A 24,350-nucleotide genomic window follows, 5' to 3' on the forward strand; every position below is an offset into this window, starting at 1 on the left:
ATTTTTCTCCCTCTATTTTGGCTTCATTCTGATCTTCTCCATTTGTTTTAATACAGCTGTTAAATCACCTCAAATCATTTTTCAGAAAACAAGTCATCTTATCCTAAATTATCCCTTATAGTACGTTATATGCACATTCCTTACTTAATTCTTCTAATTTAGGAGCAAGTAAAAATATTTTTGTTATGAGCTGACAGGGAAAATAATCTGGAGAAAAAATGAGATACATATTTTTTCTTATATAAAATTTCTTAGCCAAGGAAGCGTGGAGATAAAGAATCAGACTGGATTCGGAGAAATGGCTCTCCAAACATGCAATGTTCCAACCACAAGCTCTCATGAACGCAGCTTAAATTGGAAAACTGGAAGGAAATAAGATTTATAGACTCCAATTCTGAAATTAAAAGATTCTGTAGCTCTTAAGTAGAATATCAATAATCAAAATGAACAGGATTAAAGGGAACTTAGTATTTATTAAATACTCAGTTATGTGCTAAGCACTGTACATGTATTATAACACAGTTATTCTTACACATCAATCTAGGAAAGTAGGTACAATTATTTCCATTTGTTACAAATGTCTTGAAGAGGGTGATTTTATCCCAAGGCTATATAACCAGTACACGATGGAATTAGAATTATATAAGCATTTAATTATAAAGCCCATTCTTTATTCCAAGTACTAGGGCTACTTCTGTATACACAAATGTATGAATCCAATTGCCTAACATTTCAAATATACTAAGTCATACATGGTCTCTAGTTACAAGATTAAAATATAGTGTGTGGTGCTGTGACAAGTGTGCCAGAGCCTTATCAAAATGAAGCAGATAAAAGCCTGAACTTCTTCAGAGATTAAAAAAAAAAAAAAGAGCAACAATTATTCAGCATGAACAGAAAAAGTGTGATGAAAGAGACAAGATAAAATCCATGTACTACATATCTATGTGCCAAAAGAAGGGGTAATCATTTTAGAATATAGATCAGTCTATCAAAAAACCAATGGCATTTCATCTTGCAAAAAGTTAAGAATAAAAACCAGATACATGTGGAGTTAGACTTCAAGTGTAGACATATGGACTGAAGTAAATTCATATGAGATGAAGTGAGGAGAAATAGCTGCCAAAAAACCAAATCATACTCCATGCTCTTTCATTTCCAGTTCTGGTGTTTTTATTTTAGAAAACACAATGAATCAACAGGTTAGAGTTTATTGCTTCTTTGTTCTGTGTATTTATATCCTCTGAAAAAAACAGTAAAATCTATCTTCGTCCATTCTGTGGATGAAGTCATAAGCAAAAAGGACCACTGCTTACTTCAAAAGAACCTACAAAGGAAAAACATACAGCTCACTTAAATCCACTTTAAACGGTCTTTATAGTTAGGATGAGGGAAAAAAAGATAAAAGATTAACTAATGTGACAATAGTACAAATTGTCTAGATTGCACGCACACACAAAAAAAATCACAAGCAGTTTTTTTATTACCACACTTTATACCTTGGTGATCTCAGCTGGAAAAGGCATACTAAAGTATGCCTTTTTACTAAATAAAAAAGTAAATAAAATTGAGTTGCTTTTTACTAAATAAAAATACAACCAGCCCTGGCCAGTTGCCAAGTTGGTTGGAGCAGTGTCCCATGTGGATCCAATTCCCTGTCGGGGCACAGGTGTTAGGGTTCAGTCCCCGTCAGGGCGTGTATAGGAAGCAACCAACTGATGTTTCTCTCCCTCTCTCTCTCTCTTTCCCTTCCTCTCTTTCTAGAATCAATAAACATATCCTCAGATAAGGATTAAAAAATACAATCATACAAAAATGTCAGTACTATTACTCCTTTACAATCCCACATTATAGACAATTGTGTTTTGTTTTAGTCAGGAAAACTGTACCAAGAGGAAAAAACTGAGTTAAGAACATTTATTGTACATTACATAAAATAGCATTATAGAACCATAAAATAGCAAACCATAAAATAGCATTATAGAACCAAAATGCCAAAACAAACACAATGATAACAAATGCTCTAGTGCTCTAGGTTCCATTTTCAATTAATAATACAGCAAACAATAAATTTTGGTTCAAATTAAGATTCATACTGATTATCCTTTAGATCTAAAGCACTGACATATCTATAGGTACTAACCAATATTCATGATTTAGACAAAACTGTTAAAAATTCAGAAGTTCTAACTGTATTAACTGAGGCTGTGTATTCTTATGTTTCAGCTAATATGTCACTTAGCATGAGGATAAAAAATTTTTAAATAGAAAGTGACTTTTTACATGATTTAAAAAGATTCAAAATTCATCATATATTTAGACTATGATATGTTATTCTAGCTTCATGTTACTCTTCATCTTATCATTCTCAGTATACACAATCAACCCACTTAACTATCCAATTCCCTCACTGTTAGCCTAAAAATCTGTAAGAATAATAGAAATGTCAGAACATTATAAAGTTTTATTTTGTTGTAGAATGATTCATTTCCCAGAACAGGAAAATAAAAGATAGGCAAGAGGAGAGATGGAGGATTAATGCTGTTCTAGACCGAGGAATCCATTGCCCTTCTCCCTTTGACCAGAAACTGCAAAGAACACCTAAATGCTTCCCCGTACATTGTTTTAACAAGGGTCATGTTTTAGTATCAAACCCTGTAAATGGTATACTCATTAACTCTATGTGTGTCATGTGCCATTGAGCCACTTCTGACTCTTGGTGATCCTATGAATGAGTGATGTCCACATTGTCCTGTCCTCAACAGACCTCCTCACCTCCTTCAAACTCAACACCTATAGCTTTTTTAGTGGAGTTAATCCATCTCATATTTGGTCTTCCTCTTTTCCTGCTGCCTTCTATTTTTCCCAACATTATTTCCTTTCCCTTAAAAAACAATTCTATTTATTTTTATAGAGAGAGGAAAAGGGAGGGAGGAAGAGAAGGACAGAGACATCAATGAGAGAGAGAAATATCGATTGGTTGCCTCATATGCACCCTAAACAGGGACCTAACCTGCGCCCTTGGCCTGTGCCGACTGGGAACTGAACCAAGCGACCTTTCACTTTGAAGGACAATGCTCAAACAACTGAACCACACTGGGCAGGGCATTATTTTCTTTTCTGAAGAACCCTGTCTCCTCAGGATGTGCCTCAAGTAGGATAGCTTCAGTTTTGTCATTTTTGCTTCCAATGATGTTTCAGGATTAATTTGCTCTAAGACCCACCTAGTCATCTCTCTGGCAGGATATCTGCTGAGCTCTACTTCAACATCTTATTTAGATGAATCAATTTTTTTTGTATCCACCTTCACTGTCCAGCTCCCATCTGTACATGGTAACTGGGGATATGACAGTGTACACAATCTTAACCTTGGTCTCTAATAACATATCTTTGCTTTTGGTGATCTTTCCTAATTCTTCCACTGCCACTCTTCCAAGTTTCAACTTTCTCTTGACTTCTTGGCTTTGAATTAATGACTAAACTAAGGTAAGCAAAACCTTTAACAATTCCTTCTTTTTTGATTTTTTAAATTTTACTCTTTTAAGAGATTTATTTATTTTCAGAGAGAGGGAGAAAGAGATGGATAGAGACATTGATGTAAGAAAGAAACATCAATCAGTTGCCTCTTACACACTCCCTGACTGGGACTGAACTGGCAACCCAGGCATGTGTCCTGACTGGAAATCGAACCAGCAACCTTTTGCTTTGCAGGATACTGCCTAACCAACTGAACCACACTGGTCAAGGCTTAATTTTATTTATTGATTTGAGAGACAGACACAGACAGAGGGGGAGAGATTTAATGTTCCACTTATTTATGCATTCATTGGTTGATTCTTGTTATATACCCTGACTGGGAATCAAACCTGCAACCTTAGCATATTGGGATGCTCTAACCAACTGAGCTACCTGGCCAGGGCTTTTAACAATTTCTAAAATGGCTACCCAAAGCTTTCCTTAACATCACTTACTTGAAACCTCCTCACCCTCTATTAGATAACCACAAGCAAAAACAGTAGCAACTTTCTTTGTGACATTACAGATCTAATTGCAGAGCACTTGTTCAATGACTACAGTAGATTTTGAAGGATGCTTAGGATAGAATGCAAAAAGAACTGCACTGGCAGTTATGAGACGTGGTTCCTAGTCCTGGTCTGTAATCTCTGTAAGTTACTAACTTCTCTGAATTTCAGTTTCCTTAACAGCAAATTCAGTATTGTAATATATAAAGTATGAGCTTTTTGGCTTTGAAATTCTAGACTTTCCTGGCTTTTGTAGACCAGTAGCTCAATCTGTTACTACAGGCATAAATAAAACTTAGGATTCCTTTTTTTTCATTTAAATAATAATTTCTTGCCCTGGCGAGTGTGGCTCAGTTGGTTGGAGTAATGTCCCATAAACAGAAAAGTCATGGGTTTGACTCCTGGTCAAGGCACGTGACTAGGGTGTAGGTTCAATCCCCAGTCAGGGTGCATATAAGAGGCAACTGATCAATGCTTCTCTCACATCAATGTTTCTCTCCCTCTCTTTTTCCCTTCCTTCTCCCTCTAAAAAAAGAAATCTGTCAATTATTTTTTCAATAAAGCTGAAAAAAAAGTTCACATATTCATGTATATCAATTCACTGAAGATAAATCCCTAATTTTACAAATAGCTAATTTTTTTCAAAGTTCAGTAGTTAGAAGAAATTCATCCTAAGGTGACAACCTATTAGCATTTATGATTACACGTCACAGTGATTTATGTAACACTGGTACTGAAAACACATTCTTAATTGAAAATAACTTACCATTTAAAGTCACATCTAGAAACCTCCATCCTTTCCCCACTTTTTGCCACCTTTACTTCACTTGGTCTGCACGCTCTACCTCTTTTATGCAGATTCAGTCAGTAGCCACCACTCTGAGGAACTGCTTCTTCTGCTGCCACCTACCAGTTTATCTCCCTGCTGCAGCAGAAGGCATACAGAAAAAGTTCTTGCTTACTACTCAGATTAAACAGAATAATTCTTTTATTTAACATTTTATTTTTCGCATGTACATAAACTTCCCCACTGTTTCCCCAAGGCCACCCTGTCCAAATCCAAGACAACAAAAATCCCGATCAATGAAAATCAAACAATGTATGAACAATGTTCATGCTAAGCTGGGAAAAGAAAAAAGGCGCAAAGATTTAGACACTCAACAGTTGCTATCTCAAGGAGTCGTTTCTGTGCCGTTATACTTTCCTTCCTCACTTATCCCTATAGTCTTATGAATAAATGCACAACTTAAATTTTAACCAGGTAGTCCTACAATTCCTGCAAATTTTATGTTCAGAGGTGAACAAAAGAATTGTGGAAGATGCAGCAATAAAGGAATTTTTAAAAATAATTCTAAAAACTAAGGGTGTTAGGTGCTTTACCTGCTTGAGTTTTCAATGTTCTGGACTGCTTATTGCCCAATGGCTCTGAATACATTAAAACACGAACACACACGCCACCTACATTTAAAATAGGGTAGCATTTGTATGCCCATACAAGCATTGGGTATACTTTTTGCAAAATAGTAATAAATTCATTAAATCCTTTAAAAAGAACTGACCACAAATGCACATTTGCTCAAACTATATACATACATAAAAGAATTAGTGCAAAAAAGCATAACAGAATGACAAATGTAACAGCAGTTGTAGAACTAGAAATTAATACCACATTAATGTTCTGTTTGTTAAAATCCTGAAATTCATTTCTATTCCCATCCTCTTTGTCATTGGAGGTCTAGGTTTCAAATTTATTCTGCATAAGTTACTAAAAAACAGTATCCAATATTGAACTAGTAACACTAGTAAGGGCTTGTTTTTGTTCCACCCTCCCACTACCTTTACTCCAAAATAAAAACACGTACAGTTTTGCCAACTTAAAAAATAAATCAAACACTGACATAAGCACCAAAGGCCAGTCAACAGTGGCACTGCAGTGACATTGCTTCTACTTTCTTATTCCTTCCCCCATCTCAAACCCCACCCTTTGACCTCTGTATATGGGATGAGCCTGAGCAGGCGAGTTGGTGATGTCAGGACTGCGCCGTTCCCACGGATGATCCTAGAGGCCTGCTGTGCTTCTGGGAACTGGGGCACAGGGATGTCTGTCTGACTGAAACCTAAAACAACAACAATTCACCCCACCCCTCATGTTCCCAAACCCCACAATAGCAGCCAGGTATATATGCTGTGTAAGGCCCACCTACTAAGTGATTATGATACAACCTACAATCAAGACCATTCTTATCAAGTCAGTGTTCTTCATGGGGGCAGGAGAATGGAGGGTGCTAAATTCTCGGTGTCCCATGCAGTCTACACATCCTAAAGCTGGCCATTCTTATCAGGGGAATAAGATTCTCCCGTACAAGCCTTTTTCAGTATACATCCTAAATTCCTACAGGAATGGAGGTGGGATTCCTTTGTTATTAAATTTCTGTTCAACAGATAAATGTTTGTCTTAAAATGCTTAGGGAAGTTTCTGTTCCTATCTTACAGGAATGAAATAAAGCACAAAACAGGTTAATGGTTTATTTTATGCCTTCGGCTACAGAAACAACATTGTAAGCCAGGATTTCCTACTCACTAACTAGTGACTTACTGGACTTACAGTCTCTTTGGATAGGACATCTAAAGCTACAGGATAAAATTATGAAGAAGTATATCCTGAAACAGCCCTGACCACCGTCATTAAAATTCTACCTACCAGAAAGAAGATTATCTTCCAAAATGGTAACTCATATCAGAGCTAAAACTTTAGAAGGACATGAAAAAGGAGAAAAGGGTAACTGGACTGGAGTACACAGAGGAGGGGATGGTATATTAAGAAACAAGAAGGCTATTAAAATAAACAAGCTGTATTCCTATTCCTGCTACTAACTTAATGGCCTTTGTCTGCTTAACAATTTTATGCTGCAGAAATGCCTTCTAATCTGTTCAAACCTCTAATTTTTTCATGTCTGAACTATTATTTCATGATAATCTCAAACTATTTACATCTATCTCTATTAGTACTCGTGTCTCAAATGTTAAAATAATTAGTTCTGAAATCATGCTGCTCTTAAAATAACCAAAATGCTTTCCTGTCTCATCATTCCCTTACACTTTTATGATGTCACAGAAAGAGATGTACACTCAAGTCAACTAAATGCTATGATGAGTTACCATATATATATATATATATATATAACCTAGAACCTAATTTTACCTTTTTAAAACTCTAGTTTTCCATACCTGTCAACTCCTAATTGATGTCTTTATACTGTGAGCTCACTGTGTACTCGGAACACCAACCCCTGAAAAAGCTTAAGCCAGAGTAGCACAATGGAAGAAACAAACAAACCCAAAACAAAAACAAAACCAAAAAGTCACACTCTGAAATACTTAATTATAGACATATATGCAAGGAATGGAGTTATCTACATGGTTTAAGCACATACCCGATGAAAGTCCTGAATTCATCCCAACCAATTCAAACTTTATCCCCCAATGTTCTTTAATCAAATTATTTGCTCAATATAGTTATTTTTTTAATGAGAGCTATTACAAACCAATGGTTACCTTATGATGTAAAGAAATTTTTTAAAAAGGAAAATAAAGTTAGCCTTGTGATGGAAAGAAAGGATAAAGAGTCAAATTACCTGCAAACAGGCTGGGGCTGTGCCTGAATCCAAACCGCTGCATTTACCATTCATTATACAGCTGCATTATTGGGGGAAGGGGAGTTTAGAAGGGCACTGACCCCAAAAGTTCTCAATACTTCTCACTCATCATCAGGAAGGGGGAAGAAGGAAAGTTTTTTCTCTGGGTATTTGTTTGTTTGTTTGTTTTTGTTTTTTTGGCTCCTGAAAAGGCTGGCAAAGAACAGTAACAGTAAAAGCAGTTAGAATATATCTTTAAAAACAATTTTAAAAATGCAAAACATTAAGGAATTTGAAACACCAAACTTTTCATTAATATAGAAAGAAATTTTCACTAGAGTTAGGCAGCCACCCCAAAACATCATGGCAAAATGGCACTGGTATAAAATGAAATAAAAATACCACACAAAAATTCAAAACAAAACTTAAAAACTCCAAATTAAACCTGTAAGACTAGAAGATTCCAACAGCAGATTTCTGTCCACTACTGAAACATTCCAAAATCGAAGCTTCAAGGGCGCCTAAATGTATCTTAAACAGAACTTTGGTTTTTTTAAAGAAAAAAAAAAAGCAATAAACCTGATTATAAATCCTGCAATATTACATTTAAAATATCCTAGTACAACAAAAACAAATTTTAAATAAAATTAAACAAACAAACAAACAAATAAAAACAGTAGCAGCAGAGGTTACCTGTCTGAGCACCTACATTTTCTTAGGAGGGGATCGTGTCTCACCAGCCATATAGCCCATTAACCTTCTCAAAAAGAGTGAGCCAGGAGAAAATAACACAAGATTTGGTTTCACAAGGTCTCTAGGCTCCCCAGGCCCCAAACTGGGGATTCACTGAACGAAGAGAATTTGTTTTTCCATTTTCTTCTTGAGAAAAAGAAGAGATGATTTTGCAAGTCAATTATCTTCAATGCCTTCGATAACTTCTCAGAAGTCTGATAAAGTGCTTGATGAAAGCAAGTCTCTTCATGGATTTTTACAATGTTCCAAGATATTTCTTATTGATAACATATACAGAAAGATTTTAAAGTTCAACGGAGTAAAAGCCAGCAGAAATGACCAATCAATTATAGGCACCAAAAAAAAAAGGAAACTATTAAAAATTTTAAATGGAACAGTTCATATTTGTGTGTGTGTGTGTGTATAAATATAGTTCAGTTTTCATTATGGGTGACATAAAAACAGTACCAGAAAGGATTATTTTTAAAATACAATTCAGAATCACAATTTTAACAATACACAATAATTTTACAATAATTCAGATTTTGGCATGATAATGCTTATATATTTAACACATTTACCTCTCATAATAGCAATAAAGATTAAACATAAGTTATTAAACAATATGAAAATAGATTTAACTTTCACTTAAATATCTGGGCTGTTTTATTTGGGTTCTTCCAGAATAATTTGTTCATACTGTTTACCTTAATTTTTGAAGGAGTTCCAGCAGATATTCATGTTTTTAGTCTAAGATGACCATATCTTCCCTTCTCATCCTAACACTTGAGTGTGTGATCCAGAAATAGTCTGGTAACGCTATGTTTTTATATAATGTGAACGCACACAAGTTGCATAGTGAATAAAACTAATGGTGAAATAATCTGATATTTCTTATAACATAACTGGTTAATTTGATTAAAAATTTTAAAAAGCTACCTACATTCTTCCTGGTGCCTTTCCCACCCAACACAAACCTTGAGTTCTTCATTAAATACAGAAGTTTCTATTTGTGTTTCTAAATTCATTTATCTATATACACGTGATATGTAACTATTCAAAATATATGTAACATAATTTTGGGGGCAAACAGATGGTCCCTACAGAAACATATGAATGATGATTTAGTTAAGCAGTTCTTTCTCCCTCATTTATTTCTCTATCCCAAGTATTATATACATCCTCCAAAGTATGGTCATTCAATGAGAAAAGTACTAAGTCTTTCTATTAATGAGTCACAGGTACTTATGTATGTAAATCCCACAATAACCCTGTGCAAATCAAATTCTTTTAAATGAGATTAAAATATCCTAAAATAAATCAGAAACTCCTCTTATGTATCTTTTTCTCAGGTGAAATGAAACACTGCACAGAAGTACTATTCTATTTGTCAACAATCAACCTTTCACTCAATTTAATATTATTTAATTCTATGGGGAAAAAACAAATTTTATTACATTCCTTTAAAACAGGGGAAAAACTGTACAAGTAAGCATGATCAAACCTCTGTTAGAGTTGGTTAATACTGAGCTTTTATTATTGCCTCGAAGTCTCTCTAGCAGCGTCCGAGAAATTAAGTTTAAGGTCCATCTGAAGGAAAAAAAGCACTGGAGAGGCTAGAAAGGACTTGGGTAAAAGTTTCAGAGGATTGTAGGGAGATGGAACTTGCTGTTTAAAAAAAATTACGTTGAGGTCTGGAGCATCTCCATTTCTTAATACACCTTCTAAACCATCACTGGGATCATTAACCATGCTGTAAAGGCTCATCTTATATGCAGTTTTGGGGCTTTTATAAATCCAGAAAGTAAAGGAATATAAATGGTGGAAAGTATTGAAGGCTTCTGAGTAGGGCTATAAGAGACTCAATATCACTAAGTCCCCAAACAAAAATGCCCAGTCTAACCCACCCTAAAACCTATGTGTAATAGCAGAAACACACAGCCAGAAGCACTGAAGAAAAGCATGTGGGCTTGAATAAATCATACAGTGAACAGTCTAGAAACAGAAAAAACAAACAAACAACATACACACACAAAAAGGCCTAAGAAGCATCTATTTTCCTTATGTCTTCAGGTGAATACCTCTACCCCAGTGGAGAATAGTTATGAAAGCAACTAATCTGTTTTGTGAAAGTAAAAAAGTGTGTCTCCCATCATGCTCCATTTTCTAGAATCTATTCTTTTTGATCGGTTGGTGTAAACAAAAGGCAAAACACATACACATGCTTGCGTGCACACGCACACGCACACATACACATATATACTCCCTCTTAAAATGTGAAAAATGCAAATATGTAATGCTGGGATTAGAAGTCACTGCAGTTTATGCTTAAGAACTCAAAAGGCCATTGATTTGCCCCTGAAAAATATTTTCCCTTGTCCTTATTCTCTAAATGCCCAACCACCAAAAGAAAAATGGGGAAGAAAAAAAAGGCTTTAACTGTACATTTCAAGTCAGTTTCTTGTTAACAGAAAAGGGTAGCATTTTCTTCACTTTGGCCATTGTTAAAGAGGCAGGCATAGATCAGGGAATGTTAGACTAGCATGTTTTAAAAAATGCAACATTAACAGAGCATATATTTTTCAAAAAAGACCAAAACACTAACAAATACAAGTCAATGCACATATTTTTAAACTAGTGTAATTTTATCTACATTGGAGTAAATGTTATTCTGTGTACCAGACATTGCAATACTGTTCATTTCCCTTTTATCATGCAAACATGCCACTTTTGTCATTAAAAAAAAAAGCCTTTATTGGGTCATATTCACAATGCCCTCCCACCCAAATTAAAGGAAAAACTAAAAACAGAAATAATAAATCCCAGTAAGAGCCCCTCAAGACTTCATAAACTATGTATATAAAGCTGCTAGTTAATACGTTAAAGGCAGAATTTTCAGATGTGTATAAAAAAATTCGTAATTTAGATAGATGTTTTCCTCACCCCATTATAAACCTTTGCCGCACAATGTAGTTATGCTACTCTGAAATTTGTACCAACTGGACAAAAACAAAAAGAACCGTGAAAAAATTCTGAATGTTCATTATGGCCTGAGAGCACACACATTTTTGAGTAAGTAAAGGGTAACTATGAGAACCTGACATTTCTCTGTAGCTCACCTCTTGTGCCTAGCCTCTGTGTATAATTTTAAATGAAAGTCAATAACATCTTAACAGCAGAAGTCTTGTCTATCTCCCTCTTCTTTTTTTCTAACTAATCGTACTCATTTTTGTCTCATCTTCCTGAGCATATTCCATGAACAGCATTGCAAGTTGGTTAAAAATAATAAAGAAAAAAAAGAAAAAGAAAGTTTTACAAGGGTTTTGTTGGTTAATTATTTACCAGTGGAGTCACTCCACCAGGAGTTCAATTTCATTGGCTAGCAGCTGGTTCATGTTGAATAGGCCCCCTGGGAGCTTGGTGAGCAGTTCTCGCTCGGTGCTGCTTTCAGGGTCGCTGTCAACAGAGCTGGAACTTGCGCTCATGTTGTCAACAGCAGTGCTGGCTGGGGGACCCAGCTCCGGCTCACTAGTCTCACTGGCCGTGGACACCACAGAGAGCAGGGACATACGCCGGGTGAGCCGGCCAGAGGGCAGAAGGGAGGCGGCATAGTCCGCTATGATACCAGCTACATCTAGATTACAAGCCTTATCAAAGGCGATGAAACCTACATTTGCATTGGCCTCGCAGACACAGAAGGAGCCGTCATCTTTCATCAACAGGTCAATGCCACACACATCCATCCCCAGGATATTAGACACCTGGATAGCTAGCTGCTTCCCTTGTTCACTCAATGAGCACATCATCCCCACACCACCTGGCAAAAAAAAATGAATACGAAGTTATCAAAACGATAAATTTCTAGAATAAAACTAAAGCTGGCCTCTAAAACTAACCCTTTCTTATAAATCAGTAGTGAAGACAAAGGTGCTATTCTAGTGTAAAACTGGGCTTTGGCAGGCATGATTTCCACCACTGAACCACCCATGCTAAATTTGGGACTTTGAAGTATAAGTTTCCTTCATTAGGAAATCACCTTCCAAGACAGCTTCTCAGAGAATTCATGAGCTTGTACTTTTTTCAATATGCTATTTATTCTGAAGAAGACATTTAATTTTCACTGTAGCCTGCCTTACTTGAAATAATATAAACCAAGTAGAAGGAACTTTGCATAAATACAATTATGACAAAAATAATAGAAACACAAAATATGCACAGAGGATAGGATATGAGAAAATCTGGGAACAAGGAGACCTGAGCATGGCTCTCTTCCTCTATGGTCCCTACTCCCATCTACCTGCCGTTCCTCAGGCAAAAGGACTCTGGGGCTTAAGGGAGCTTACTGAATATAGGTGAAGTCTTGATATTTGCTAGTATGTGAGGGAATGGAATTAGAACTAGACTTTCTCATTTGGAGACTAGCTTCAGGAAGCTCTAAAATAAGAACTGGACAGCAAAGAATTTTGAGGAGAGCTTGGTCTAAACAGCTCTGTGTATCTAGAGGAAGAAAACTGACATCAGCATTATATGAATACGCCTAACGTCTCTGACTCCAAAGAGACCAAAAAGGAACTGCATAGGTGAGCTGAGTCCTCCCTACCCCTGAAGCTAGAAGAGGAGAGAGGGGGAGTCCAGGAAACAGGAAGGCTTCTTTTAAGTAACTCAGTAGGAGTCTGGCACACTAGCCCATGAGTTATATGACTGCTTCTCAGCATCTGTAAGACTGATGCTATCTGGCATGTTCCAAATAACCAGAACAGAGCCATGATGTGACAAGAGCACAAACATTAACAAGTCATCTACCATTTGAAAGAAGTAACAGCATTTTAAGGAGGTTCAAGTTCAGCACAAAAAGACTTTCCAAAGCTAAAACAGAAGTGCAATTACCCAATGGAAAACTTTTAATAGAACTGAAGAAAAGTATATTCACTTTTGGGAGTCATAACTTGAAAAACAAGTGTAAGAAATATTTCAAAACATATACAAAAACACCTGAAGTAAAATCACAAAAGATAATATGAAGGACTGACTTCAAAAAAACTACTTCAGGCCCTGGCTGATGTAGCTCAGTGGATTGAGCGTGGGCCTGCGAACCAGATGATCGTGGTTCGATTCCCAGTCAGGGCACATGCCTGGGTTGCAGGCCGGTTCCCTGCAGGCTAACTACCAGCAGGGGACACACAAAAGGCAACCGTACATTGATGTTTCTCTCCCTCTCTCCTTCCCCTCTAAAGATAAATAAATAAATAATCTTTAAAAAAAACTACTTCAGAAGGACAGAAGCAAAATGAAAGAGGAGAGGTACTAATTAATATAGGGATTTGCTGGAAACTAAAAAAAAAAAAAACAAGCTGGCTGATAGAAACAGTTTACTAAAATCCAGGTTGGACTGATTGAGAAAAGACACATATCTAAAATTATTCTGAAAAATATTTGAGTTAAAAAATAAATAAAAGGCAAGACTTACAAAGAATAAATCACCTACCAAAAAATAAATAAAAGTAGATTTGGACACTCAACTGCAACAATGTAACCTATAAAGCAGAACTGAAGCTTGAGTCTTAAAATGTAAAAATCCAGTCTTGGCCAATACATTATTCTCCATTCAGAAAGAAAGATTATATGAGGCTATCTATCCCTCACACATCCCCATTGTGGGGAAATGATTAAGAAAAAATACTAACAAAACAGCAAATGACTTAAGAAGAGGGACCTCAATATGTGGGAAGATGAAGATGAGGAGTAAACAAGGGTGAGTAATGATTCTTCCCATACAGGTATAATGAACTCTAAATGGAGTTAAAAAGACTACCTAGGAATAGATCATGTGAGTGCTATGTAAGAATTCCTGAAACATAAGAGAAATTCTAATATAGATTGGGACTAAAACTACTAAATGATTTCAGCAAAGCTCTGGAATGTAAAGCCTGTGAAAGCAGGGATTTTTGTCTGTTTTGTTCACTGCTATATAATGAAACACTGCTACAACAGTTAATACTGTATATGGTAGAATATTCATCATAATAAAGCCTCTCTGGGGATGCAATAATGAGGGCACTCAATTCTGGAGAACAAGATCTAGGGCTCTTGCTCTATCAGATATCTAGGCATAACACCAGAGGAATTAAGATTGATATTCACACAGGGAAAAAATACAACAGACAAGAGGGCCCTTAAATAAACCAACACATACATGGAAACTCAATACATTAAAAAGAGATCTTCACAATAAAATGAGAAATGACATTTAAAAAAGGTGGCATTACAAATCTGTAATAAATAGACTATTTAATAAAGACTGCTGGAATAACCAAATATTCATTTGGAAAACAGAAAAAGAGAACAGGGAGGGATCAAGGATAACTCTAAGGATATTGGTCTAAACTAGAAAGGTAGAATTGCCATTAAATGAGAAGGACAAAACTGTGGGTTGGAGCACACTGGGAGGGGGAATTAGATCAGCAGTTTATTTTTGGACATGTTAAACTAAAATGTCTGTTGGACATCAACATGGACATCTTGAGTAGGCAGTTATTTACATGTGCTTGGAGTTCATGGAGAAAACCTAAACTGGAGATAAATCTGAAAATAATAACATATAGATGGTATTTGAAGCCATGAGCTAGGTAAAATTACTAAGAAAGTGAAATAACAGAGAAGAAAAAACCCACACTAAGCTCTGAGGCACTGCAACAATAAACAATTTCAGAAAAATACCCATTTAGATAAACTCAAATCAGCAATCTTTTTTGGACCAATGGATAAAGTAAGTTACAATACAGCTACTTTAAATGAACTCCAATTATACATGAAAAATCAACAAAGAGGGGATCTTTTGTAAAACATTTCATACACGTGTGAATTGAGCTTGGGTGAAAGTGAATTAATAATGCCAAGAAATCCAATTCCATTACTTAAAAAAAACCCCTCAAGAGTATATTAATTATATCGATAAGTCTATCATATCGACATGTGAAAGACAGTGTTTTTTTCAACTTACTGAGTAAAAACCTAGCTATATACAAAGACTCACTGGACAAGTTGCAATATTACCTAATATACTAGAAAGACACCTGCGTCCTTTTTACCTAGTGAGCAGTTGCTTTGCATCCTCCCATCTGTTGAACAACGTAACATGGTGCCAACCACACGGCCTCCCACAACAATGACACGCACGTCCCGTCCATGAGACTCCTTCACATACTTCTGGAATAGATATGGAGCTTCATGGCGAATAAGATGGCTCAGATCAGCCAAATGGTGCTTATCTCGAGCCAAGAAAACAGCTTTGCCTGTGATCAAGAGAATAAAAAATATGTGTAAGTCATCAATCTGTGTGTATGCTACTATCTACTAATTCCATCTTCTTGTGTCCCAATCTGTTCTTTCAGATTCAATCACTTTTTAACCAAAGTAATATAGTTGTGATAAGACTGTATGTAAAAAAGTTAAAGTTGCCATCATTGAGTCCCTCAATCTCCAACTCTTACAGTAATATAGAATTAATTTTAATTTCTGTTGTGAGGTAGGGATCTAAAATTTGTACGCCTCCAGTTGTTAAACAATACAGTTGTTCATATGGAAAAAGACATTCAGGTTATGATTATTACAAGAGCTTTATTAACTCATATTTCATGTACTTACAACTGTAAACCTATTTTGCCCGCCCTATATAGTAAAAACAGCAGTACGTCATCACATACCTAAGCTTTATTTCTAAATTCTCTAGTCTATTCCATTACTCTATTTGTAAAACTTTATGCCATCAGAAGTAGCTGTTTTTAATACAGTTATAAATCCTTGACAGTCTTCCCATCAAGAAGAGGAGGAATCTAGGTCCCATGCCTTTGAATCGAGAAAGGCTTGTGATTACTTCAACTAACAGATTACAGAAGTGATTCTATGTGACTTCTGAGGCTAGGTCAAGAAAGCTTATGCTGCTTCTTTGGTCAACGGAGCACTCACTGCAGGACCCCCGACACTTTCTGGCTCCCATTCTGGTGAAGCCAAATATAAACAATGCAGTGGAGAGTCCCAGTTGACCCTGAGACCCCTGTCACAGCACTAAACCTTGTGAAATACTTGGATTTTATGGAGCATTTTATGCCTTAAGAAATCTTTCCTTAATCTGAAGTCATTTAAAAACTTTCATACACTGTCTTCTAAAGCTGTGTATTTTTGCCTTATACTTAAGTTTTTGAACTATACAAATTGGGAGAGGGAATGATTGGAATCAATGATATAGGGTTCTTGGCGTTGCTGAAAAGGTGTTTAATAACTTGGGACTCTGTCTAAACTAAGTATACACCTTAAAATTTCTAGTACAATCACTAAACGGAAGAAATAACTTCTGGACGACTGAAGCAGCATTCTGTAAGTTTAAGATATTATGCACCAACTTCCCTCTGCTTTTTCTTTAAAAGCCCTGCTCCAAAACCTGTAAATTTCAATTGACAAGACTACTGTTTAATCAATAACCATGAGGAAATACAAAGCAGTAATTGCTTTGATCTGATTAAGAAAAAAATCTGTATTGTATAATTACCCATATTAATTCTCAAAAGTAAATTTCAAAATTATATACCACAGCAACAACTCATACACACCTCGATGACCCCGTGTGTTCTTCACTACCATTGGGAACTCCAGTACTTCTGCCTCATCAATCATTTTAGAAAAATTTTCATGACCACCTGGTTTAAGCAAAAAAGAAATTTAAAAACATCAGCAACAAAGGTGGTTTGTGACAGATTTTATCTACACTAATATCAGCAACAAAAGAGCAGTAGGAGGTTAAGAACCTGATGATTAAATTTTGTTTTTCTTGGAGTAATAAAAAAAGTTGAAAAAACAGTTAAGTCTCAGTTTAAAACAGGGATGTCAAATTCATTTTCACCAGGGTCCACATCAGCCTTGCGGTTACCTTCAAAGGACCGAAATAATTTTAGAACTGTATAAATGTAACTATACTCTCTAACTGTTAAAGGAATTGAGATTACATTCGGCTCTTTAAAGGCAACCGTGAGGCTGGTGTGGCCCCCAATGAAAATGAGCTTGACAAGCCTGGTTTAAATGACAACCATGCCTTTTAAAATGAAAAAAAAAAAAAAAAAATCTTAAACTATAAATATTCTAATATCCAACCTAAAGAAATTAAGTATACTTCAGCTAAACCAATGTTTCCTAATTCTATACCATTTTCATACTTTTATACCTTATTTTCCACTCTAAAATTAATAGAAGCCTCAAGATCTACTTTAGTATATGCAACTCCCTGTTTGGATTAAGAAACAAAATGATGAGTCAATTGAGAAGGCTCATCCAAGGCTGAAGATGCTACATGAATGTATACATACTCTCTCTCTCTCTCAAACACACAAATTAATTTTTCTTATTTCTATTAATTAACCACAGTTCCTTCTACACCAAGCTACTCAGTACTAGTGTGCTAAGTCTTGCGTCTTACTGTTTTTACTGCCTAGGAATACATGATACAGCAGCAAGGTTAGTGCAAAAAATGGATTGCAATTGTAAAAAAATATTAACACGATGATACAGAAAAACTAAACCAGGGCAGAGTTTATAAACCACAATATCATAAATTTGCAGCTTACAAAAATTAAGATGATCTTAATTTGAACCTTAAGTATCAGAGCATAGGTAATATTTAATTTGGTTAACCCCTTCCTCCTTTCCATTTTGTTAAAACCAGAATTACAGAGCCATGACATAAGCATCAGGAGGACAGAATTCTCTTCTTGTGCAATTCCTAAAAACAGCAGCTATCTCACACGTCATACAAACTTCAAGATTTCCCTTCCTCCTTTAAAATATTTTTAAAAAGAAGACAGAGATTACTTTTCACAGCCTGGTTAACCCTCCAAGCATTCTACTGAACATTTATTTGGAGAAATACCTTTATGAAAAACTACACTGATTTGAAGTACATCTTATCCTTTCCAAACTAGCAAACCTAAGACAGAAAATTAAGACTGTTTATAGCAGTGCTACTCAGTGTGGTCTAGTAACCTGTGCCCATTTCTGACTTCTTTGCTTCTGATAGGTGAACAGACAAATATAACAAGAGTAAGCACTAGGAGCTTTTACAGCAATTTGGCATTGCTGTGATATTTTCATTGTACTTTATAAGAATATTGATACACAGCAGATTGGTCTTAAAAAACTTGTACCACAGATACAGCATACCTAGTATACTGTCATTTTCTTAATAAAAAATATTTATGAAGAATTATCAGGAAAATGGCAATACACATTAACAGAAATTAAATCATCAAGTTCTATTATCTTTTACCACAAGGGCTGGCAAACTAGGGCCTGTCTCAAATCTGTGGGACAGATTTGGCCCACTGCCGTTTTTTGTAATAAAGTTTTATTGAAACACAGCTATACTCATTTGTTCAAGCATTTTTTATAGCAGCTTTCACACTACAATAGCATTACTGAGAGTCACAAGAAATAATTAGAGCCTGGAAAAACCAAAAATTTACTATTTGACCCTTTACAGGAAAAGTTTGTTAAGTTTATTCTACACATAGCATGGAACCAATCTTAAGACATGACTCATAATTCTGCCCAGTTTGTTAATACACAAAGTTACTTCTATAAGAAATGCTTTCATGTTCACAAAATTCCTTATATCACATAACCCTATCAGCTTAGTTGGCTCTCAAAATTATCACTTTTCTAACACTTAGGCTACAAATTCATATTAATGAACAAACCATAAGAGAAAGTATCTGGCAGAGGAACACCATGACCAGCCAACTCTTGAAACGTCCAGAACTTATTCACACAGTTCAGGATGGCTTGAGGTCGGTTCATCAACCGGCATCCCATCTTCTCTAGGTGGCGCAACACAGTGATGTCGCTATCACTTTGTACCCAAGGGGTCGGTACTCTCACTACCACCACCTGGGGGTAGGCAGTAATTAGTTCTCCATTGACCCGAAGACCTAAAAGATGCAAAACCGAAACCAAAACCATTAAAATTAAATATATAATAAAAGAGAGGAACAGAAATACACCACGGCTTGAGTCACGAAATTAATATACTGAGTTATTGACATTTCATTGAGACAAAGAGACATCCCTCCTTAAATTGTATTTCTTTGTAAAAAAAAAATTTTTAATGAGAAAAACTTCTGTACTAGTGAAATAAATAATTGTACATGTCAATAAAAAATACAACACAGCCATTAAAACGAGTGTCATAACCAGAAATGGAAAAATGTTCAGATATTGAATAATAAAACAGCTAAATCTGGGAATAATTCTATTTGCATATGCATAGAAAATATATGAAAGGATAAATAACATGTCTTTCTCTGAGTATGAGTGGATGGCAAAGCAGGAAGCAGAAGATAGAATATGGAAGTTTAACACTGTGCTCCACGTAATTCTCTACATTACTTATATTCATTTTTAAAAATATATTTTATTGATTATACTATTACAGTTGTCCCATTTCCCCCCTTCATTCCCCTCCACCCTGCACACCCCCTTCCCCCCATTCCCCCCCTTTAGTTCATGTCCATGTGTCATAAGTTCTTCAGCTTCTCCTTTTCCCATACTATTCTTGCCCTCCCCCTATTTTCTACCTACCATCTATGCTACTTATTCTCTGCACCTTTTCCTCTCTCTCCTCTCACTCCCCTGTTGCTAACCCTTCATGTAATCTACATTTCTGTGGTTCTCTTCCTGTTCTCATTGTTTGCTTAGTTTTTGTTTTAGGTGTGGTTGTTAATAACTGTGAGTTTGTTGTCTTCTCACTGTTCATATTTTTTCTTCTTTTGCTTAGATAAGTCCCTTTAACATTTCATATAATAAGGGCTTGGGGATGATGAACTTTTTTAACTTGACCTTATCTGAGAAGCACTTTATCTGCCATTCCATTCTAAATGAAAGCTTTGTTGGATAGAGCAATCTTGGATGTAGGTCTTTGGATTTCATGACTTGGAATACTTCTTTCCAGCCCCTTCTTGCCTGTAAGGTCTCTTTTGAGAAATCAGCTGACTGACAGTCTGATGGGAAGTCCTTTGTAGGTGACTGTCCCCTTATCTCTTGCAATGCTTCTAGGATCTCTCCTTCATTTTAATCTTGGGTAATGTAATTATGATGTGCCTTGGTGTGTTCCTCCTTGGGTCCAACTTCTTTGGGACCCTCTGAACTTCCTGGAATTCCTAAAAGTCTATTTCCTTTGCCAGATTGGGGAAGTTCTCCTTTATTATTTGTTCAAATAAGTTTTCCCCTTGCTGCTCTTCCTCTTCTGGTACCCCCATAATTTGGATGTTGGAACATTTAAAGATGTCCCAGAAGTTCCTAAGCCTCTCCTAATTTTTTTTAATTCTTCGGGTACCAGAAGAACAACCAGAAATAGAAAAATGTTCAGATGTTGAATAATAAAACAGCTGAATCTGTTTAAAGAGAGATAAAGAAGAGATAGAGAAGCAACCAATCAATGTATCTCTCACACATAGATGAGAATTTCTCTCATCTCTCCCCTCCCTATCTCTAAAATAAAAAACCTTTTAAAAAATTGGGAACAGACTGATAACTAATGCAGACAAGGTACTTACTGTCCTGTGGAGGAGAAACTATTTTATAATATGACAGCTATCTGTCAGAAACCTGTGCTACATCCAATCAAGAACGAAGACTGCTTCTCAATAAACCCCCTCACCAATTGCCCATCCCTTCCCCTGTGCCCCAGGCATGCTGGTTCCCACAACAGACCCTTGCCCTCCCCAGGTAAAGTATATAAGGCATTTTCCCTTATCCGAGGCAGGTCACACCCCAGTACCCCTATCCATCCTGCCCTGTCCTATATAACCCTATAGTGCCTGCTATGACATGCTTCATATAGGTAAGTTCCCTTAATAAACTCAATGTTAATACTACAGTTGTCAGCCTCTTTCTTCAGTTGCTAGGTTCTGGGAACTTTTATGTTAACAGACAGTTGTATTCAAGAAGCATTCATTCTAGTGGGAGAGACTCAAGTATTGATTTTTATGGTATTAGCTTTTAAACATGGTAGAAATTCTAATACAGGAGAAATTGGTGAAAGGTAACATCTGAGTTACAGCATAAGCCTTGAGAAAGTGTTTGTTTAAAACAAAGAGAAATGACACTTCAAAAGTATGGGCACAGCAGCAATCAGAGGGCAAAAAGAACAATAAAAGCAATGGCTGCCTCAAACTGTAACTTGTATTCATGTAATGTGTAAAAAGATAAGATTGTCAGGTTAAGGTGAAGGTGTCAAATATGTGAAGCCACAAACTTTTAAGATATAATTGACATACAATGTATTGGTTTTAGGTGTACAACATAATAATTCAATATTTGTATACACTGTGAAATTATCAACACAATAAATTTGGTTGACATCTGGCACCTCACATAGTTAACAACTTTTTTCTTTTGATGAGAACTTTAAAGATTTATTCTCTTGGCAACTTTTAAATATATAATACACTACTACTGTTAACTACAGTCACCATACTATACATTTCATCCACAGGACCTATTTATCTTCTAACTAGAAGTTTGTATCTTTTGACCAGGTTCGCCCATTGCCCCCACACCATCCCAACCCATCCCTCCATCACCTGCCTCTGGCCACCATCAAATTGTTCTCTGTATCATGGACTTTGGACCTGCGTATTAGTGACATCATACAATATTTGTCTTTGTCTCGCTCTAAAAGTCCATCCATGGTATCACAAATGGCAGGATTTCCTTCTTTTCTATGGCTAGATAATATTCCATTATATATACACACCACATGTTCTTTATCTACCAACCCATTTAAACTCAGTTTATTTCCATGTCTTAGCTATTGTAAATAATGCTGCAATGGGGGTGCAGACATATCTTCAAGGTAGTGACTTAATTTCCTTCATGTAAATACTCAGAAGTGTGACAGTCTGGTCTGACCTTACATAGAGGCACCCAGCCAGCAAGATAGGATATCAGAACAAACAGACCATAGTGGGACAGAACCCAAGTAATCAGCCAGGGATAGGACAGTTCCAGGAACTAGAGCTAGAAAGCCACGGGAAGAATCTCAGGAACTAGAGAGCCGTGGGATAGAAACACCCAAGAAGAGAAGGAAGAAAGTAGAAGAGTTCAAAGTAACCAATTTCAAGACTACTTCCCTATAGTGCGAGGGGGTCAGAGTGGGGTGTTTCTTTAAAAAACCCTGCACAGAACCACCCTATGGAAACTGGTCTGAGCTGAGAACCAGCCTCAGCTGAAATGCTTTCCCTCCCTTGCTCCCAAGGGACCCCCTGCTTTGCTATTAACTCGCTCTTATGGTTCCTCTGCGCTCTGATCTCACAAAGTGGAGTTGCTCTGCAAATTCTGAGCTGAAGAGTTTACATACTGTTCTGATTAAGATAACTGAGGGTGTGTACCGAATACTCTGTTGATATTTTACACTGTCCCTGCCCCCCCCCTTATGGCAGGGGCTAGGAACATTTCCCATGCTCCCTTGCCAGCAGAATTCCATGTTGAAAATCCATCAACCAGAGCTAATTACATAACATTTTAGAGGTGAAAGAGAGTAGAAGTCCTTTTTCTCCAGAGGCAGCTATGGGTAGGTACATGGTCACGAGTAGATGCAAGGTTCTACCAGTGGCTTCAGGCTTCTCACAATTATTCACTGTGCTGCCACCACTACAGGCATCTTAAGGTCAACAGCAACAGATTTCTGCAATCCTACACTTCTCATTTCTTAGGCCAAATCTGAGCACTGAATTGCCTCAATAGTCACTCCAAAAAAATCTGAAGAGTATTTTTTTAATAGGAAAAAATCCAAGTGACCAGATTGGAAGTGTGAAAAGTCTGATACTAACACAAAGAATGGGAAAGTTGAGAGGGGAAGCCAGTTTAGGACAGAAGATGCTGACTTTGGATCTAGATATAAAAGACTCTGGTGATAACTCGAGGACATCAAAGTAGAACTATTACATATATGTGTACATATAATTCATATTGGTAGTATTGAGTGTGTTTATTTAGTTCTGGGAATCAGCCCAAGATATAATAGCTAAAGAAATCAGGATATATATAGGCAAAAAAATGAAAGGAATTAACAGAGAAATCTAGAACCAAGATTTCGTGAATCTCATTAACAAAACAAAAACCTAAGGAAAAAAGTAGTAAAAAAAAAACAACAGGGAAATCTACTGCTGAGTACTATTGGGAAAGATAAGAGAAGCCGGCATTATCAGGGGGGAATGATCAATCTCATTAAATAAAACAGAGGTAACAAAAAGGCTGAGTTTTAAGATAGGCTTGAATGATTGGGAAAAGAGATATTATCAACTGTCAAGAAAAAAACTCAAGCATTACATTATTTTCTCATTTTCCTAAAATGGAGACAGCTCTTGCTTTTTTAAAGAAATGGGATAAAAGAAAGCAATGGAACTATTCCAGGCTTGGGCCATACCATCCATCAGTGAGGACCACCTATCTGCTGCACCAAGAAATGGGAACATGTGAGTACTTCATACAAAGTGCACTCAGATCTGCACTTTGCACTACACTAAGATACTACTGAGGATGGAAAGAAACCCAATGATTCCAGCAACAGAAACACACATTTTGTTATTCTAGGCCAGCAGAAGGTGATCCAAGGCTGGAAAGAAGAGCAGGTATAGAAAGAAGAATGTGAGCTAGAACAAGCAAAGTGGCACCTCTTTTGACTGTACTGATTTCTTGGGCATTCTTAGCAAATGCCACTGTTTAAGAATCCATTCTTATAAGCATATGCCTTTCCCATCTACTTAGATTTCTAACAAGACATATTTTTTGTTTCCCATCAAAATATCCTTAACATCCTCTATTATTTTCCTCTATTTTGTTTCCAAGTCTTATCTAGTTATTAATCTGAAGCAGAGATAGAATTTATTTCTTCAAAATTAAGTTCTTTTGGGAATGA

At 36.3% G+C, this 24,350-nt stretch overlaps 1 protein-coding gene across 8 annotated transcripts in view; it reads right to left on the reverse strand.

The window, feature by feature from the left end:
* Window positions 1-453: 453 nt before the first annotated feature.
* RIMKLB (ribosomal modification protein rimK like family member B) overlaps window positions 454-24,350 on the reverse strand; it is a 132,503-nt gene continuing 108,606 nt past the window's right edge. For 7 of the 8 annotated variants that reach the window (XM_037068517.1, XM_037068518.1, XM_037068513.1 and 4 more), the window contains 7 exons: window positions 19,132-19,362; window positions 16,996-17,082; window positions 15,478-15,681; window positions 7,658-12,206; window positions 5,403-5,480; window positions 4,789-4,947; window positions 454-1,327 (listed from right to left, as the gene is read on the reverse strand). In XM_037068517.1, the coding sequence (XP_036924412.1) occupies window positions 11,740-12,206; window positions 15,478-15,681; window positions 16,996-17,082; window positions 19,132-19,362 (989 nt within the window). In that variant the 3' untranslated portion in view covers window positions 454-1,327; window positions 4,789-4,947; window positions 5,403-5,480; window positions 7,658-11,739. The remainder of the gene's footprint in view (window positions 1,328-4,788; window positions 4,948-5,402; window positions 5,481-7,657; window positions 12,207-15,477; window positions 15,682-16,995; window positions 17,083-19,131; window positions 19,363-24,350) is intronic. The other variant, XM_037068520.1, reaches the window with a different exon arrangement.

Source organism: Sturnira hondurensis, unplaced genomic scaffold (assembly GCF_014824575.4).
Source record: "Sturnira hondurensis isolate 20B ecotype Veracruz unplaced genomic scaffold, ASM1482457v3 Scaffold0017436, whole genome shotgun sequence".
Taxonomy (NCBI): domain Eukaryota; kingdom Metazoa; phylum Chordata; class Mammalia; order Chiroptera; family Phyllostomidae; genus Sturnira; species Sturnira hondurensis.